Source organism: Poecile atricapillus, chromosome 5, assembly GCF_030490865.1.
Source record: "Poecile atricapillus isolate bPoeAtr1 chromosome 5, bPoeAtr1.hap1, whole genome shotgun sequence".
Classification (NCBI taxonomy): Eukaryota; Metazoa; Chordata; class Aves; order Passeriformes; family Paridae; genus Poecile; species Poecile atricapillus.
In genome coordinates this window covers 21,842,556-21,861,455 of record NC_081253.1, presented here as the reverse complement: position 1 = coordinate 21,861,455, position 18,900 = coordinate 21,842,556, and the positions used below count along the sequence as shown (strand labels likewise).

Here is an 18,900-nt window from a genome sequence, read left to right as displayed (position 1 = left end):
GTTTGAATTTACATGTTAGTCTTTTATTCTCTAGTTTGTCTTCCAGTTCTGCTTATTTTTCTCAGGATGGTTCTCTGTAAAATTCTGATTTAGATATCATCTTACTAGCACATAGAATCAGACTGTTGTTCTCTTATGACTTGCAACTGTTTATCAGATTTTTTTTTCCTTAAGCTATTCCCCTTCAGCTTTTTTTGGCAGATATGAATGGCAAGCAGCTGCCAGCATGTCTTTGTTCTCGGTCAAGAGGTGACTCCATGCTGAATGCCTGGTGCCACCCAGTAATAGCTCTAGAGATTTTTCAGACCTAATCAAACTGGAGTATGTCTGCCTTTTCCAGCTTGCAGTCAGTCACCAACTTATTTCTGCCTTAGGTCAGTCCCTCAGGGTCTCAGCAAGTTACTGATGTTGGTAGAGCAAGTGAAGTTTTAGGAATATCACTTCATTAATTTTACATGTATACTGAAATACGCTAAATAGAACGGTGCTTTTCTTGAACTGTTTTCTATTTGAATTGGATCTAATTCACATGTCCTGATTTACAAAGAAATGTTTGTTGGTTTTCTTTTTGTAAAATTGGTGAAAATGGTTGGCTAGTAAACTTTCATCTTGGATTTCTTAAAGAGGAAATGCTTTGTTGTTTCATGATGTCTGAATTATTTCATATTTAGAATACAGCTCTAGGTAGAAGACTATTAAACATACATTAAAAAAGAAATAATGCTTTTGCCTTGTACCTTTGTAACAAGGTATTTAAGGCAATTTAAGCCCTGTAAGCATTTATTTCTTCTATTACTTTATGGAGACACATTTTGGGTTGTGTAAGCAGATAAATCCACCTGCATTATTGGATCAATTATTACAGCACACCTTTGAGCAAGGGATAGTTAAACTGTTGTTTCTCTTCCCTTGGATAGGCTGCTCTCAGATTCCAGTTGCCTCATCTAACTTGCCTAACTTGGTCTGTTAATACTTGTAGGCATTTTTATCTGGTCAACCATTATATAAATACTGAATGTTCTAAATAAAGATGATGTTCTTAGGAATTAAGAGTAATTCTTACGAATTAAGTCAAAGCTCTTGGAGCCTTTTGCCTGCTTTCTTATGCATGCTTTTAGTCAGATAACCTGTCTAGCCTTTGTTTTTTTCTGTTAAATGAAACATTGCTAATTTAGGCTTTATTATTTAATTAGCACTAGGAGGGTTTTGGATGCTCTGAATGGCTTGGTGTATGAGGTTTGCCACTTGGCTTAGACTGAATAACTTACCAGGAAAAGTGTCAGCTTAATATTTAAAAGCAATTCTAAGCTTTAAAACAAATGAAGTCCTGATGATTGCAGAGAGACCTTTCAAATGTAAAATAGTCATAGATCAGTTTAACTTCATCTTGACATAAACTGCTGCAGCTAAGTCAGCTGAAACCCTACAGAAACTGAGTAGACTTAGAGCTCTCTAAAATCACTAGGACTCAGGTCAGTTAATTCTGCTTGGGAGAGCATTTGTACAATAGCTCTATCTCATGGTATTAGAATTCTTCCCACAAATCTCTTGGGCCTTAATTTTGGGCCTTAACTGGTAAGTTTTATTTTTTTTTTTATAAAATGCATTATAAATCTATCAAATAAAAAGTGATGACTAAGTAATTTTCAGCTGAACATTTTTTAGGAAGTGATGATATTGCTGCTGCTGCCTTAGTATTTCTGCCTCAAGTAACAGTTAATTTTAATAGAAAAGATGATTTTATTTAGAGCAATATTGATGTCTTGTTGACAAGATGCTTGTCAACAAGAAAATTTTTAGTCTCGTATATAAATACTGTCTTCTGTATTTGTGAAAGAAAAAAAAATCTCATCTGGTAAATGTTTTGTTTGCTAAATGAGTTCAGAAATGGTTACTGTAATACATTTTAATTAATGTGATTCTTCTTTTTCTTCTAAAGAATCTGGTGTATAAGAACACTGCTCATTTTTTTCTTTTCCAAACGGACAGAAAGGAATAGTAAGTATTTTTTCCTTGTGGTTTTTTTTCAGAATACATAGCTAGTTCAGAGTGATGCTTGTAACAATAATGTAAATGCTTTTGATCCTTCAGCTCCCAGGAAGACAAGGGTAGCCTTTTAGTTGATACTGAAATGGGTAGTATTAGCTAAACTTTTTTCTACCACATAGTTCATGAAGAGACAGGAGGGAAACTGCTTCATCTATCACTTCACTTATAAAATTATGCTTTCTTCTGTTTTTGCATGTGTCAAAATTGTATTGGAATAAAATTGGTGTAGGAGCAAGGGGAAAGGAAATATAAACAGTAGTAGTAGTTCCCTTGATACTTGCATCTCACAAGTATTCCAGCAGTCTTAATCTGTTATCCTTATACAAAAGGGAAGAGATTTATAGCAGATGTGTCTAATTTATTTGTCAAAGTATCTTTTCTCTCCCAAGTTCTCCAAAGCATACTTACGTTTTCCTGAGTGGGAAAGGTATAAGCAGGTGTTTTTTTGGCTTTTTTGAGAGCTAAGGAAAATTGGAAGTCATGTAACAAAACTGAAAAGTAATGGAGGTGTTCAAATATAAATAAAAAGTTGTTAAATTTTGCATTAGAATGAATCTGCATGCTATTTAAGAACAGCATCTGTGGCACTTGTCTGCAGTAGTTAGAATTCATTTGAGACTTTCCTTGAAAGCAGTCCAGCCTGTAACAATATCTCATGGTGATGTGAGCAATAATACAGGAAAACCTCAGTGTTGCACTGTGTTTTATGACTCACAGAACAGCATGATGTATTTAATTTGTGACAGCTTACAAGTTAAACATCACTTTTAGAATTTTTCTTAAACTTAATGTTTGCAATTGATATGCAAGTGCAGAACATGCATTTTTATGTAGAAATAAAATTGTCCATATATTCTGTGGTGCTGTGTGATTCATTTCTAAGGTGAAACGAATGATTTGCATTTCATGGCTGAATAAGAAAAAAAAGTATGTTTTTCTAGTTTGCTTAAATGTCTTTATTGCTGTTTTGAGCATACAGGCAAGTCTAGTGGTTTTGTTGAACCTGTGTTTAAAGGGTTTAGTAGATGATAGAACATGCCAAAAGGGATTATTTCTGTGTGGTTCCAGAGACTGGATAAAAATGAAGTGTTTTACCTCAGAGATAAAAGTCCTATATTTAAAAAAGAAAAATCAAATGTGGAGTTGAAGCAGTAAAGCAGGAGAAAGTGTAGCTGAGAGAGCAAACTGTCAACCAAGTTGATCAAAGCTAAGATTTTATTCTGGGATAAGTTAGTATAATGTACTGAGACACTGGAGGTGGTTATTTAATACAATAAAGCTTGGTGCTGAATAACCGGCATACACCAGATTTGGGAACAATGCTGTGAATGAGGAAAATTTGTAGCTAGACTCCAGGGAAGGTGATGCAGGGAGATGATGGAATTTCAGTTTTTAGGACTGGTCAGGCAAAAAACTGTTAAAAATTTAGGCTGATCTGTCCCGAAGCGTGGAGAAAATAAATGAGGTATATTTCAAGTATTGACTTCTCTAGTATGAATTCTTTTTTTTTCTTTCTGTAGGTTTAGTTAAGATGAGATATGTTGGTTTCTTGAGAGTACTTTGCAGTAATTGCCATTTGGCCACGTTTGAAGGGGCAGGTGTTTCATGAGGTTCTTGTTGAGTACAGGAGGTAAAGTGATCAGAAAGAAACACCCACACTAAACTGTTCTTACAAAACTGGGGGCTTTGCTGTAGTCTGAGAGTATAGAAAGGGGGAAATAGATTGAGCTTTGAAGCTTGGAATTGACCTGGCATTTGAAACTAGTATGTATTAAGAGGTTTATGTGAAATACTGAAGCCAGTAAATCTGGTACTCAGATATGTTAATGCTTAGACCTCAAGCTTTTTTTCCGTATTTTGACTCATGAGATTAAATGTATTTGGTCCATTGTTGTACCAGTTTTAATGTAGGTCAAAGCAGGGCACTGGCTAGAATTGGTTTGCTTAATGAGGAAATGGTACATAAAATTTTTTAATAGTTATAACTGTAAAGTGATAACAGTGGGCTATAATTTATAAGCAGTTTCAGCATTTTAAGTGATTTATTTTCACATAAAAACTCTAGTTATTTTATACGAAGTTTACTGATGTTTAGAGCTGGTAGTGGTCAGTGCATAATTTTTCCTGATTTTGCAAGGTGAAATCAATGTTTAGATTGTGCTGGAATTATCTTAATTTATATTTGAAAACTAATGTATAGTGTTCTTCTTTTAGATGATGCACTGGAAGATTTAAAGTCCCAAAAGAAAAAAATAGTAAGTAAAACTTCAAGAAAAAATGGTTGTTATGGTTCACCAAAACTGGTGTATGCCAAATATTTGCACCTAACATGGTCAACAGTTAATCTCGGTATGAAAAATTTAGGATGGAAAAGGTTCCAAATCTTGGATAACTTGCTCTCTTTGTGAAGTTTTTAACCTTGAAAGCTGTTTCCTCTGTTTAATCACTCCATCAGGAAACTTCTTGAGAAAGGAAGCTGTTTTCTTTTCTTACCTGTTTTCTTACAGGCTTCATCTGCCTTGTAAGGTAAAACTTAAAAACAGCCACAACCCAAACAATCTCCGCCCCCAACCCTACCCTGCCAAAGCAACTACTCCTCCCTCCAAGAACTCCAAAATTTCTATTATGAGGTGTTGTTCTTCATGAGTTTCCCAAAGTGTTCACCTCATACCTTCTGGATTTTGCTGTGGTAGCTAAATCAATAAAAAACCCACAAGAAAGGTACCAAAAATGAGTTGGGTAAGAGTCTGGTATTATGTCATGATCTGTGTTTTATCACTTTTAAAATGTAAATGTAAAAATGATAACCTGTAACCTAATTATGTCACTGTCCTTTGGTAAAGATGATTTGCTAATATTTAAATGGATGTGTCCTTTGGTTGTAGTGGTGATATAAAGGGGTTCGAGAGGTACTGACATTTCGAGAGGCTGCCATTTTCTAGGAAAGAAAGAAATGAGCATGACTGCTATGTTATTTTATGAAAACTGCTTAACTAAAATTAGTTAATGTTTCCAATTAACATAGTCATATGGTAGCCTTAAAGGAAAAGTTCTTGAAGGAAAAAAAGCACAGTGGAGAACAAGAGAGTTTTTGGACTCTTAAATGTGAAGTCTTCATTTCAGTTTAAGTTTAATTTTCTATGAAAATATTTTTTTAAAAAAGAACTAGTAATACAGAGTTTTTGTGTGTGAGAATCAATTAGGACAAAAGGCATTGAATGAAAGATTAGTCCGAAAAAAACCTAAATGTGTATTTTGCATATGCAAAACATCCAAACAACATGCTGTAGAAGAACCAGGATGAAACAATGTGCAACACAAAAATGAAACAACTGCATAAATACTTCGTAGACAATAATGAATGTAGAGTGTGACTATAGAGAATTTAAATATGAAAGTATAAACTGCCATGAGTATATATGCAAGTAAGCTTTAATCATTTAAGACGAAGTTCTAAATAGCTTACTGAAACAGTTCTGGGAAGTCCAATAATGTATAACTTGGCTGTTTTTCAGAGTCTGTGATTATCACGTGATCTTGTGGGTGCTTGGTTCCTAGTAAGGAACCAGAAACAGAGGACTTACTGCAACCTCTTGAATCAGTGCAGTGTTATACTTTTCACTCAGAAGATGGACTCAAGAGGTTCATTATAATTTAAGATGTTCAATTAAGCATTAAAATTAGATAATTATACATGAATCAGAACATGTTGAAATGAGCTAAGAGGGGATGCAGGTAACAAGACAGAGTCTGATTCGTGTTTTAGATAAAAAACACTGAATAAATTGCATTCTGTAAAATTTCATTTTGGTAATACTCAGATTTGATTTTGTTTTGTTTGAATAACTTCCTTAGGAATGTCTTTGGCTATGAATAACCTACTTTTTTCGTAAAACAAAAATCAAGTGAAATAATGGGGAGGGAGAGATTTTTTTCCTGTTGAATTCTGATTTGCTGCTGAGTTTGCAAATAGGATTAGTTAAGAAATTTACATTGTGGTTCTCAAAGTATTTAGGATAAGTAAATTATGTATTTCCTGTTTATTTGTAATGCAAATTGTTGTCTAGGAACTGAGCCTGCTGCAACAGCTGTGCTTTTTCACTTTGTTGAAGCTCAGATACCTAATTGCTGATCTTATATTGAAGACAATTGTGCTTCTGAAAATTGTTACAGTACTTGTGTTTTAGAGACATGTGGCCCACCTTTTCCCTACAAACATTACTTGTGTGCTGGAGGGACATACGGGTGTTACAGGGCTTACCTGTAAATGGTATAAGCTCCTCACCTGCTGTAATGCCCTGGTGGGTTTGCAGTGACTGCTCAATAGAAATTAATTTCTGTTTAACTTCTCTCCTGGCTTTGGTTTCATAGTCATGTGGATACCCATGTGGGTAAAACTTCATCTGGAAATTACCATTAGTAGTGTCTATCCTGTACTTTGGCTCAAAGTTCATGTGATACTTACTTCTCACAAAACTGACTCTATGCTGTTTTCTTCCTAGTGAGTACTTTAAAGCTTGTTGAGTTATTAACTGGAGGTAGGGATTAAGTTAAATAGTTGTAATTAAGGCACTACCTCAAGATACAACTTTGTTCCCCTCCTTGATCATAAAGGATACTGTGGTTGTGTTCGTGACTCTTTAGCTGTGGTTTTGGCCTCAGAGTTTCTCAGTTAATGAGGATGTCAGCCCTTAAGCCTGAACATGGGTAGATGAGCAAGTTCAGAGGGTTAAGCATATTAAAGCAAGGGCACAGGACATGTATTAAGCTGATACAACGGGGAATTAGTGGAAAGTTTACCTGGAACAGCAGTCTTAAAGATGGGATAATTCTTAGCCTGAGGACAAAGTTGTGAAGCTAGTATAGTAATTACCTTGCTAATTTTAGAATCAAACTTTGCTGAAGCTTGCTCAGCTACTTTGAATAGCAGGCTGGGTGTAATACTAGACTTTAACAGACTTCCAAACCATTTCAGGTAGGAGTTTTGAAATTGCATCTGTTAATCTGGAAAAAATACCCAGCTAGTCTGATTTCAAGGCTGTCTTGGAGTTGTTAGTAATGGGAAAAAGCATATGAGTTCTGTAACTTAAATGAATTACTCTTTAATCAACCTTGTCTTCAGCCTTCTAGATGTAGATAACCATTGATATTTTGATAACTTTCAGTATGTGATAAAAACTCTGCTAGGATTTGGTTCTCGTATAAGCCCATTTTTGTCTAACCAGTAAATGCTAGAATACTGCAAATATGCAACTGGAAACTCAAAATAGAGTTAAAAATCATATTTACTGACAAAGGGTCAGTTTCCTTGGGCATTTTAATGTTGTCATGGGTCTGTTCAGAGTATACTTGATTACTGTGACTTAAATTATTTATTTCTGAATTTTTTGAAACTTTTGCTAGGTGTACTGGTGTATCTTAAATGGTAGACTGAAATGAGTTTCATGGCTTTGTGTGAACATAAAGACCTCCTCGTAGCTGGGTTTGGCATACCAAGTAATTCTCAATTTATGAACTCATGTGGTAGTATGGTGAATAATGAGTGGTTTGCATCATGCCAGTGCTTAAGTCTTTGGTTGCTAAATTGCCTTTGCAGGAAGCTTAAAATATATTACTCATACTACTCAATTTAGGCAGCTGATGTCATTCCCACAGGAATTCTGTTTGGTTGCCTGTTGTGAAGGAGTTTATCCATGCAGTTCTTCATAGGAAGAGAATTTGGGAACATGCTTCTTTATTAAGATCTCATTAATTCAATGAAAAAGTCATGCTTAGACTGTATTACCTTTCTTAGACAGTTCACTTGTGATTTGGGTTGCTCAGCATTACGATTTTATTGATAAGGATAGACTACGAGTTAGCCCTTGGCTGAAAGGAAAATGATTTTTTAGGAAAAGTGTTGGATCTCAGAGAAGACTGGATTATGGAAAAAGAGTAAAAGGTGTTGAGCATTTTGCTATATTAGAGCTCAGCATTAAGTTAACCTTTCCAAGGTTATGCTTCAGGATGGTGAATGTTCCAGAAGTCAATGTGTTGGTTTGTATTCATAAATGAGTTGCCTGTGTTGGCACAACAGCCCGTTTCCTCTGCTATGCAAACACAGAAGTAGTATTTAAATTTGACACAGGCCCTTACTTTCCAATAATTACACTGATTTATACATAGTAAGTAAACTTGGACCTTTTTGATTCTTTGTTTGGTATTGTCAGCCAAATTTCAGTTTACTTTAGAAAAGCATACTCTGTAAGTGAAAGCATGAGAAATGTGAATATGTTTGTAGAAATCCTGAAAATTTCTATGTATTTTCAAGAAATTTGTAGAGTCAGTTGTGATACTGAATTCCTGTTCAGATTCAGCTTTACTAGAATTTTAAAGCTATATATGAATTTCAAAATATGAAAAGTAACTTGCTGAATTATCCAAAAACTATGCAATGTGAAGGGTAACTTCCACATCTGAATCTTGTGGTGAGAGTTGAATTATGTTTTGAAATAATGTTACTGTTTTTGCAAAACTTATGTATCCACAAATAGCTACTGTACTATCTAATACTGCTGTGGCGAGAAGTGCTTTAGATAAAGAAAGTGTCAAGTGATGGTGGAGCATTCTGGTTTTTCTCTCCCCTAAAGGTCACTTTGTCCTGCAGAAAATTATTTCTCATTTTTCTTTTTGGCTATACAGACAATAGCATGCATTTTATGTTCATTGATGTGAACTGAATTGGGTTTTTAAAATTTTAATTTGGCAGCCAAATATTAGCACTGACTGTTAATGCTTCCCCACTTAGCTGCTTCACCTCACTAGCCTTACCCCTTTGTATAAAAGTCTGTCTTACAGTTTTTACTTTTATAGGCAATAAATACTTTATTTTTCCTATTAGGTCATTAATTCTGCTCTTACTGCACTGTGTGGCATTTGTTTTATGAAGTTTGTGGGTTAACTCCAAAGTGATGCTGAAATACAAGTTTAGGAAATTGATTTTTACTTCCTTCTTCACTCCCTTTTGTTTCAACAGTCCTTAATTAACAGCCTGGATAGTATTCCTTGGCTCAAACTTGAAGAAATGTGTGGAGGAATGAGTGTTAAATGAATACACAGTAGCCATTAAATGGAGTGAATTTTTATTTAGCTTCTGAGGTCTATTTGTAATCCTGAGGTCTGTCTAAATGCAAAGCTCCTGCACAGTCTGTATGTGGAGAATGGCTGAAACTTTAGATTCTCACTAGCTAAATAATGGCATAAAATTCATGTTAACCTGCACCATTTGTTATTTTAGCAGTGATAAATGAGTTTGAGAGAATTTAATTTTTTGACCACTGACCTTTTCAGTCTTGCAGTTTATGTCAACAGCAAACTTCAGAACAAAGTCCTCACTTTTAGCTGAACGTGGCCATTAGTCAGCATATCTAGGAAGAAAGGTCTGCTTAAGATACATTAAAATATATTATAATTTCTATAGATATTAGATATTTGTCATAACTTCAGCTATCTCAGTTTTACAGTTAAACTGCTTCTGATGTTGGCTGTTAACCACTAAAATAATACTTTACTAGTGATTACTTTTTTTAATTAAGCCCATGTATTAGCTATAAAGCCACTTGAGTGCATTGTAAATAAAACGCTGTAATAATGAAGTGCTTTAATTACACTCCCTAAAGTATGCATAGTTTTCAGTAAATTTTTTTGTTTAAATTCTTAACATGTTCCTTTTTCTGAAAAGCAGTTTGAATTGCTGTAAAGATGTAGATCCAGCCTTTAAAGTCATTTGAGCAAATTCCATGGCTCTTCTCCAGTTAGTGAGTTTTCACAGCATTTGCAGCAAGCTAATTGCTTCTGCTAATAAATAATCTAAAATCGATGCTGACAGCAGTTAATTGGCACAGGGACTTTATTCTGTAAAGCACTTGGCTAACGACCTTCCTTAAATTAATAGCATTAAGTGCTATGAGGAAATAAATCTAAGGAATTGCCTGTCATTTGCTTGTCATGTCTAATAACTTCCAATAATGATGGCTGATAGATTTTTGCACATTCCATTATTGAAGTTGGTGCTTGTAATTATTCTCCTCATTATATGTAAACAATTAGCAATATTTGGTGTTTCCTTGCAATAAAGCTGTTAAGTACAAGTAGTCCATTAGTGTTTAGAAACTATTTTTGAAAGCAAAATTTATTTTCCATTGAATACAGCAAATCCTCAGGTATCTGAAAATGCTCCTGGTTCATGGATGAGCTTCACCTTTTGGTAACATTGATAAGATGCTTGTAAATGGGAGGCTATGGTGGGGGGAAATACTTTGAAAAATTATTGATGTGTGGAACCTTTCTGTTTCCAGCTTGAGGAAGTAATGGAAAAGGAAACGTACAAGACTGCTAAACTAATCCTTGAAAGGTTTGATCCAGAATCGAGTGCAAAGGTGAGTCTTGTTATTGATAGTGATGTAATATGAAAGGTACTATGGAGCTGAGCATTCAGATAATGTTATTTATAATTAATTGGCAGGAGACTGAACTACCATCTGCTGGAACATCTGCAACCTCAAGACCTGGACAAGGTAATAGCCCTGTAAAACGGGTGCTCTTTAGCATAGATACTCATCTTTCACAGCAATTTCCAGTCTAGAAGTCTGTCTATGATAAAATTTGTAGATCAATTGACCTTTATTTAGGGTTAATAGACTGTTCATTAGGCTATGCCCATTACTGTTCTATAGTTTTCAAGCAAGGATCTATTACTAAAGCCTGATGTTCTAGACAGCAGGATAGTTAATGCTGCTTGATGTTAAAGCTGAGAGAAAATTAACTTGTGGCACACTGGCAACTTTTCTAGAGTACTAAGGTGTTTTCAAATCTTGTGTGATATTCATTGACTTAGCTTTTCAATTGTGTTTCTATTTATGGCTAGTTAGACCTTTCCTAATGCAGTGCTTAAACGACTTCTATTTGGTTCCCAGAGAGGAAAAAGAAGCTGGTGCATAATTCAACTACTTTCTACTTGCAAAGAATGGACAGTTCTTTACTGGTTTATAGTGTTCCATTTAAAGGTTCAATTGATTAAAATAAAATAGAAGAAACTTGAATGTGTTTCAAGGAAGCCTTCTTTCTAGATTGCACACACAAGTTTCAAAACTTGACAGATCTCACACACAGTAGAATGCTTACATTAAAAATGTGATATATATGCGGATATTTATGCAAACAGACTACTAATTTTGTTAAGGTTCAGTGTAATATACTGTAGTTAAACTGAAAATGGTTTTCTGAACAAAGTATAAAGGCTGCCTTGTACTGTAATACTGAGGATTGTACTTGCACTTTAAGACCGATCTTTTTTGTTAACCTGCTGTTATAACCTGAAAGGGCTGATGCTCAAAATAAACTGCAGAATCTGATATGCATAGTTTTTCATAAAATATATTGCTTTAGAATTTAATATTAGAATTGTCAACTTTGTGTTTAATTCTTGTGGGTAACCAAACTTCCATTTTTCCCATTTTTCACTCTTGGAGTGCTCCTTTTGTTCAGTGCAGAGCCCCTGAATTTACTAACAAAGGTGTTTATGAGCTGCATCATCAAATCTGCTATTTTGTTCTTGCTTAGCTTCAAATTGCTGTGAAATCACTTTAAGACTATCCTTATTTGTTGACATGGACAGTGAATATTTGCAGTGCAGTACCTCAGCAGTGAGGCTTTAATACCTTCTGATGTCTTAGACACAACTGCTTTTTTTTCAAATTTGCTCTGTAGCTGTCCCATGCTCCATTTCTGCAGCATGCATAGTTTTGTTCAGGCTGAAGGGCCATTTTGACACCCTGTTCTTTTCTCTGCCTTAATACAGCTCATGGGTGATTGCCAAGAATTTTCTGTTACACCTGTAATGTGTGGGTAGTCTGTTGTTGGCTATTTTTGAACTCTTTATAAAATTCATCCTTCTTGAGCTATGTTAGGAATCTGTCCACTACTCCAGTGGTAGAGTGACGGATCTCTTTGTAGAATGCAAGTGACATTGGCCAGGGGATGAAACTGCCTGGAAATGTGTGTTTCTATATAGAAATCTACAGATAATTAGCTATAAATTAGATGGTGGCAAGTCTTTAGTCCCTCTGGCTTTACTAAGAGAGAGCAGCAGCAGTTTTGAAACTCCTTAGGAGGTGCATCACTGATTTCTTAGCCTCTACCCAGGATGTGTAAGGAGCAGTGGTGAGAAGTGAGTTGGTCACTGTCTGCTAATTAGTCATGTGTATGCTTGGGTTTTCAAAGCATAGTGATCTAGCCAGACAAAAGCAGATCAGTTGGATCCAGCATATGCTGTGTTGTGTTGATTGTGTCTTGACTGTTAATAAAAGGGCTGGGAGGGAGAGGTTCTGAGAGAGAATTATTTCTGTGAGCCAGTCACTGTAGGCTGTGGTCTATGTTACTAAGTGTGGTATGAATAGATATGTGAAACAGTTGTTGCTGGGGAGTTTGCCCACGCTATCTGTGCTTAGAACTTTTTATTTAGAGCTAGCTGTAAACTGGTCTCATGGGCTTGGTGGAAGGAATCTTTTAGTACAGTTTAATTAGCAAAGAATGCTCTCTGTCATGGTGTGAACCAATAACCTCTAAGCGGGGACACAACTGAGAAAATGTACAATTTTCTTTCAAACAGATTCAACTTTTTGGAGAGCGTGGACATTTTTGCTTGATCCTGAATAAAAGTGCAGTTTTGCTTTGGAAAGGATTCTGGAAAATAAAATTTTGTGAATTGTCATGGCTTATAGTTGTATTTTATGATCTTAAGGGTCTTTTCCAACCTAAATGATTGAGTCAATGTAACTTTGTTCATATACAGAGAAGGGAGATCACAGCTTTCCCTTACAAGTTTATTCCTCTACACTAAACAATAGCACGATTTTATTTTCTTCTTTCCGATCTGTTTTCTAACACATTGAATTTGGAATTGGTGCAGCCTTTTGTCCCTGTGTAAGTGGTTATTCTAGTCAGACTATTCTATTTTGGAAGTGCTTTATAGTTCAAGAGGGCCGCTCTGTTTTTGGCTTTGGCTTGTGAAATTATGGATACTTAATTTCCAAATAACTTGTTATATGCAGTAATTACTTCAATTTTTAACTAGCAAAAAACCTACTAGCTTATTGCTGTTCACACTAAATATCTGTCCAAAATACATATTAGTTTCTGTTTTGTGCAGTATATAACTTACTGTAACTAGATGACACCTTTATGTGGTTGTAGTATAATTTGGTGCATGCAGTATGAGGTAGAATTAGAGTGGTTTGGAATAATAAAATATTTGTTAGCAAGTTAACATTAAAGCTTCCTTGGTCTTCTCTTTGCTCGCTTTGGACACTAGCCAAGTTACACAACTCATTTTTTTGAGCTCTGTAATTGAGTCTTTTTGAAAAGAGGATAAATAATGACTGATATATAGTCCAGTTGGCCAGTATTGTGTATGAGACAGCTGATGAAAGGTTAGTTAGTTTGTATGTTTTTGACTTACTGGTTGAAATGAAAGCTTGAACATCATACTAATTGGTACAAAGGTTTAATCAATATTGCATAGTAGTTGGTTCTCAGAAAAACAGCTGATAGCACCCCAGTTTTCCTGTGTATTTAGCTCTTTTTGCAGTTTTTATGATTTTGACATGTACTGCTTAAATAAGTAATGGTAATTTTAATCCAGAAGGAAAGGAATTTGAAATTTTAAGTGCAACTTTATCTGTTCAGAAATATTTTGAGGCATGCATTTAATGAATATATACTTATTATTCAGTACTTTGGCCATGGAGAAAAATAGAGTAAGTATATATTTGCAGTGAGATATTTATCAACAATATCTTGTTGTTGGTACCTGCTCTTTTCATTTTGCAATATGACTTTTAGCAGGGGTGTATTGTAAATGAGATCACTCTGTGACCTGAATTAAAAGTAATGCAATAAAAGATGGTTGCAGGCTGTGGGATGGATATAAGCATGAGGAGGAAGGAAGGAAATACTTGGTTGGTCTTTGATACTAAAGCCAACAAGTTATGTAAGCTATTTATTGACCTGCAGTGTAGTGTAGCTCTGAAAATAATGTATTCTTCTCTACAAAAATCAGGGTGTTTTGAAGTGAGGGAAAAATAAAATAGTTATGCTTGTAAACATGAAACATGTCACTGCCTCACCACTGCAGTAGTGTAAAAGTCTTTAAGAGCTCATACTGAATCATCAGTTGAGTAGATACCTCTTAAGTAATGTGTCTGCTTATGTCTGAAGTCCAATGCTGGCAACTGCAGAATTTGAACTGTAGTGTGGTTGGAGAATAAAAGTTCTATTTTTAAGCTATATATCTGTCTTCATGCCATTAAATTTTAGATGCACAAATATTGTTACTGAAGAAAATCCTTGGAATATTGCAGAACTTCATTAAACCTACATCAGCAGCTGTAAATAGTGTTAGTGTGGAGGTCAATGGACATGTTTCTTAGCTAAGTTGTGCAACTTGGAATTATGGAAATCTGGAACTTTGCAAGAGGCTCATTTTAAAGATGTTGCATCTTAAGGCAATCCAAGATGTGTAAAGATCATATTCAGTTACTTCAAAAGAATATTAGGGCTCTTTACTGTGGAAGGGCAGAGCAGATTTAAAAGGAATTAGGAGAGTTCATGTAAAGGTTCCATATGTGATACTAAAATGATGAGGCAGGGCTGTACTCTTGATGTCCATGACAATGCATTTATGGATCCTGGGGATGGTCTCAGGAATGTAAGCATCAGAAATTCAGGTTTGTGCATTGTCACTGAATAACATCTACAGCCACTCTATGAAAGGAAATACTGGAATAGATGGGCTGTTGGTCATGCCAAGGTAGAGCATTTCTCACTTGCTCATAATGCAGATTCTGGTGACTTCTCTTACTTGGGGAGCAACAGAGTGTTGGCAAGTTCTCTTAAGTATGAATCCCAGAATAGAGTGAAACCCAAATGAACTTCTAAGTGAAGAGGAAAAAAAAAAGGCATTGTGAATAACCTAATATTTTGTGGGAACTAGCAATGAGTCTTGCATTCTTAACTCTGTGATGAGACTAAAACTACTGAAGCACATCTCTCTAATACTGACTGTAAAGTACTGGTTCAGCATCTTTATAGGAACAAAAATATGGAGAAAGAGTCATTAAAGTAGCAGTATCTTTTTAATTGAAAGTCGTTTAAAGAAGACTTGCCAAAAAAGACCCTTCAGAAGGAGCAGGCAAAAGGGGCAAAGCTCTTGCAGGTAGCATGGAAATTGCCTAGAAATAGTGTATTATGGGCTCAGAATAAATATGAATATGGCCATGACCTATTGAAACAGACTCAGTGTTCTTAAACAATTAAAATTAATATGCTTAAACCACATGATCTAGAAAGACAGTCTTCAAAATGTAAAAGTAATATCCATATGTAGAAACAGTCTTTGACATTTTTCTATGTAAAACAATAATAAAGAGGGTTTTGTAATGGAAAAAGAATGGATTAAGATGTCTTTACAGATGTTTAAAATGATCTTGGAACAAGTGGAATTAGGCTTTATATTTATCAATCATTTTTTGTATCATATGTGAACCTGAGAAGACTTGAGAAATTGCATACCTTTTAGTTTAATTTTTGAAACTAACACATGACTGGAAACCATAACACCAACTTGACTATAATGGTTGAATAAATCATGGGTTTTAATCAATATTTTGTATTTGGATATGGGCCATGTCTGTTGGTCAGATGGCATAGAGAGAATGCAGTTATCCTAGTGTGGTAAAAGTTAAAAGATTACTGCTAATGTCTCACAAAAAGATCTTGAAGACATGTTAATGGAGAGGTTCATAATAAATGAATTCTTACTTTAGATAAAACTCTCAACACAGGAGCAGTTTTCAAACCAGAAGCAATTCGCCAAGGAAATGCTGATAGAATTTCTGCAACTACCTCACCAATTAATCCTGGTTTCCAGATTCTGAACAGCTTAAATAGTGATGGGACAAACATACTTGTTAAAATCAAGTTAAAATACAGAACCTTCAGACTCATTGGGTGATGTAACTTGGACGATGAAGTGTGTGAAGTAATGCAGCCATGCTCATGGTGTGGCAGGGGAAAAGAAGTAATTTGTTCTTCTCTGTAGGAAAGTGAACTAGATAGATTATTAGTTAAGACTGTAGTTTTTTAACTTGTAGTTTTTAAAGTGGTGATGCCAAAGAATTTTAAGTAATTTTTTCTGTTGTGTATTAATCCTAATTATACGTACAGTAAGTAGGCATGACCATAACCTATGTATGTTGCAATTTTCATGGCACTATGTTGGCTGTATTCCCACACAACTGTTGCGTTTGACCTAGTACTTCAGTGATAGCAGCTCTTAGCTAATGCCAGCTGGCGTAGCATGCTCACCTCCTCCACCCAAAGCAGGAGCTTAGCGTGGTAGTGTTGTACTTTTGGGGACAGGCATTGCTCCTTCAGACTCAGCACACTCATTTTTCAGTGGCTGGTTGCCAGTGGAGCTGTAAACTGCCTGCTAAGCATTTAAACTCTTCCAGCCTGACACAAAGTCAGCAGATAAAATCTCTCTAATCTTGAGACTCGTGGAAATGATTTTAAAGTCCAAATGTAGTGTTGAATTCCATTTGTTGTGAAGGAAGACATGCAAGCTGGTTCAAAGTCGTGGTGCTGTACACTAACTCCGTGGTGTGTTATAGCCTTAGGTGTGGATGGTTTTGGGATGTCCCTCTCAGAGACTAACCTGCAACTTGTTAACCACATAAATATCTGCACACTAAAGCAATGGTTACATTTCAGTTTGATTTGTTGCAATAGTGTGTAAATGTCAGGCTTCCGTGACTATTACAACATTTAAACCATTGCATGTGACTGGTGATATTTGGCTTCAGGTAAGAACAACTGAGGAAATAGATTAAGTTTTTCATGATAGTGTATTAATAGTAACCAATAGTGGTGTGAGAAGAGGCAAAAGTAGGGATGTGTTCTGGCAGAGCCCATTCTTGCTTTGTGAGAATCCATGCACATGGTTTGATGATAGGGTGACTGAAACAAGTGAGTGAAACTATATCACCTGAATGAAGCATTACCTCTTTTTCTGGTTTTAGAATTGTTTTTTTTTATACAATTTGATTATTTTTTTTTAATAACTTTGGGCACATAGCCTGGGCATATTAGATACTAAATGAATAATTTTGGTCCCATGGAAAGCTAAATACTTGAGAGCATTTTTAAGCCATGGAGTAAAAAGTGGTCAATTCTGTTAATTGTGGTTTGAGTCTAGCTGTTCATATGTCCAGTGCTCTGCCTTAGCAGATACTTTATGATTCTGTTCTCTAATTTCCTTCTAGAAAAATTTTGCCCAAAGTATTTAACAGTTATGATAACTGAAATTTAGTATTCTCTATGGTATTTACTTCTGTGTGATACTTACTTCTGTGACACACTCAGCTGATGATAAGTTTTAGACCTTCCTGGTTTTGTTTGATTCTGTAATTTGCTAATTGCTATAACAATATGAATATACTTTTACTCGTATCTTGCATATAATGCTAGATATTAAATCCATTATGTACATGTTCTTGTCAGAAATTCGTCAGAGGACTGCAGCTCAAAGAAATACTTCTTCACCCCCACCTGCAAGTCCCAAACAAGGCTCTCCAAAGTCCCCGCTTCCAGCATCTCCTAATCTGCAGAGAGAGACACCAGCCCTGAGCGGGCTTCCAGAAAGAACTGCTGTGCCATCCTTGCAATCAAATGTTTTACCAAGACGCCCTGGCTCCCCTGCTACTTCAGTGCCTGGAATGGGTAAACACAGCACTTAATGTTATTTACAGTTTATATTGTTTTCTCTGGTTACTAATAAAATAGGCCATTTTCATACAGTATGGAAATGGCATTTCATTTGGAAATAGCAGAGCAGTTATCTGATTAAGCAGGAGTTCCATATTCAATTAGCCATAACTCTTTACAGCTGGCACCTTTTGATGCTGAAACCTATTGCCTGAGCTCATTTAACTGTTATGGCTTCTTTGTTTAAATGGCAATAAAACTTTGCGGTATTCTGTAGTCAACAATATAGCATACCTTTTTATGTTCTTAGTTTAGAAGAGCTCTATGCCTGAATAAATCAGGTACAGAGGAGAACACTTTCAGAATACATTCATGTATCTCACTAAACTCTGCACATATTTTTTTTAACATGCATCTTGACATTTATTTAAATTTTTACTCTAAAAAGTATAGTCATGCAGCCTATACTCATAGATTAAAGTGGAATACCAAATACAACAGAAAAGTTGTCTGTGTTGTAGCTGAATACTAAAATGGCAGTGTTATTTTGGTACAAGAATCCAAAGTTTAGAAACTGGTTGAAGTATGGTAGGAATGAGTATTCCTTAAAAGTTGTTTTCATATCCTGGAAGTGCTTTTCCCTTGATTTCTTATTTGGTGTTCAGACGGAATGGACTTCTAATAAATAGGGGTGGGCAGCACCGTTCTCATTTTCCTCATGGATGGTAAAGCTGTGTGTGGGTTTGTGCTAGGCCTTTCATTCTTTGTGGGATGTTTGACAAGTTGGATTAAAAGACAAGAAAAGAGATGAAATGATGTCTTGAAAATATAAGGGGCACAGTTTGCAAGGAATCTCTTGAGCCCCAGTTTAATGTGGAGTTCTTTCCTCTATATGTAGGGATCAAGAATATTTTTCTCTGCCCCGTGTTCCTGATTTTTACTTGAAGCTGCTTAAGTATTACTAATTGTATGCCTTTCCGTACTAACTTCCATGATACAATCAAAAAGTAGAGCTGTAGATAATATATTGGCACTTGCTCTTTAAGATCT

The 18,900-nt window shown here is 35.4% G+C and overlaps 1 protein-coding gene across 6 annotated transcripts in view; it reads left to right on the top strand.

The window, feature by feature from the left end:
- The window catches only part of LNPK (lunapark, ER junction formation factor), a 44,757-nt gene that overhangs the window by 7,946 nt on the left and 17,911 nt on the right, over nucleotides 1-18,900 (top strand). For all 6 annotated transcript variants that reach the window (XM_058839699.1, XM_058839696.1, XM_058839702.1 and 3 more), the window contains exons 5-9: nucleotides 1,940-1,998; nucleotides 4,264-4,304; nucleotides 10,386-10,466; nucleotides 10,553-10,604; nucleotides 17,647-17,865. In XM_058839699.1, the coding sequence (XP_058695682.1) occupies nucleotides 1,940-1,998; nucleotides 4,264-4,304; nucleotides 10,386-10,466; nucleotides 10,553-10,604; nucleotides 17,647-17,865 (452 nt within the window). The remainder of the gene's footprint in view (nucleotides 1-1,939; nucleotides 1,999-4,263; nucleotides 4,305-10,385; nucleotides 10,467-10,552; nucleotides 10,605-17,646; nucleotides 17,866-18,900) is intronic.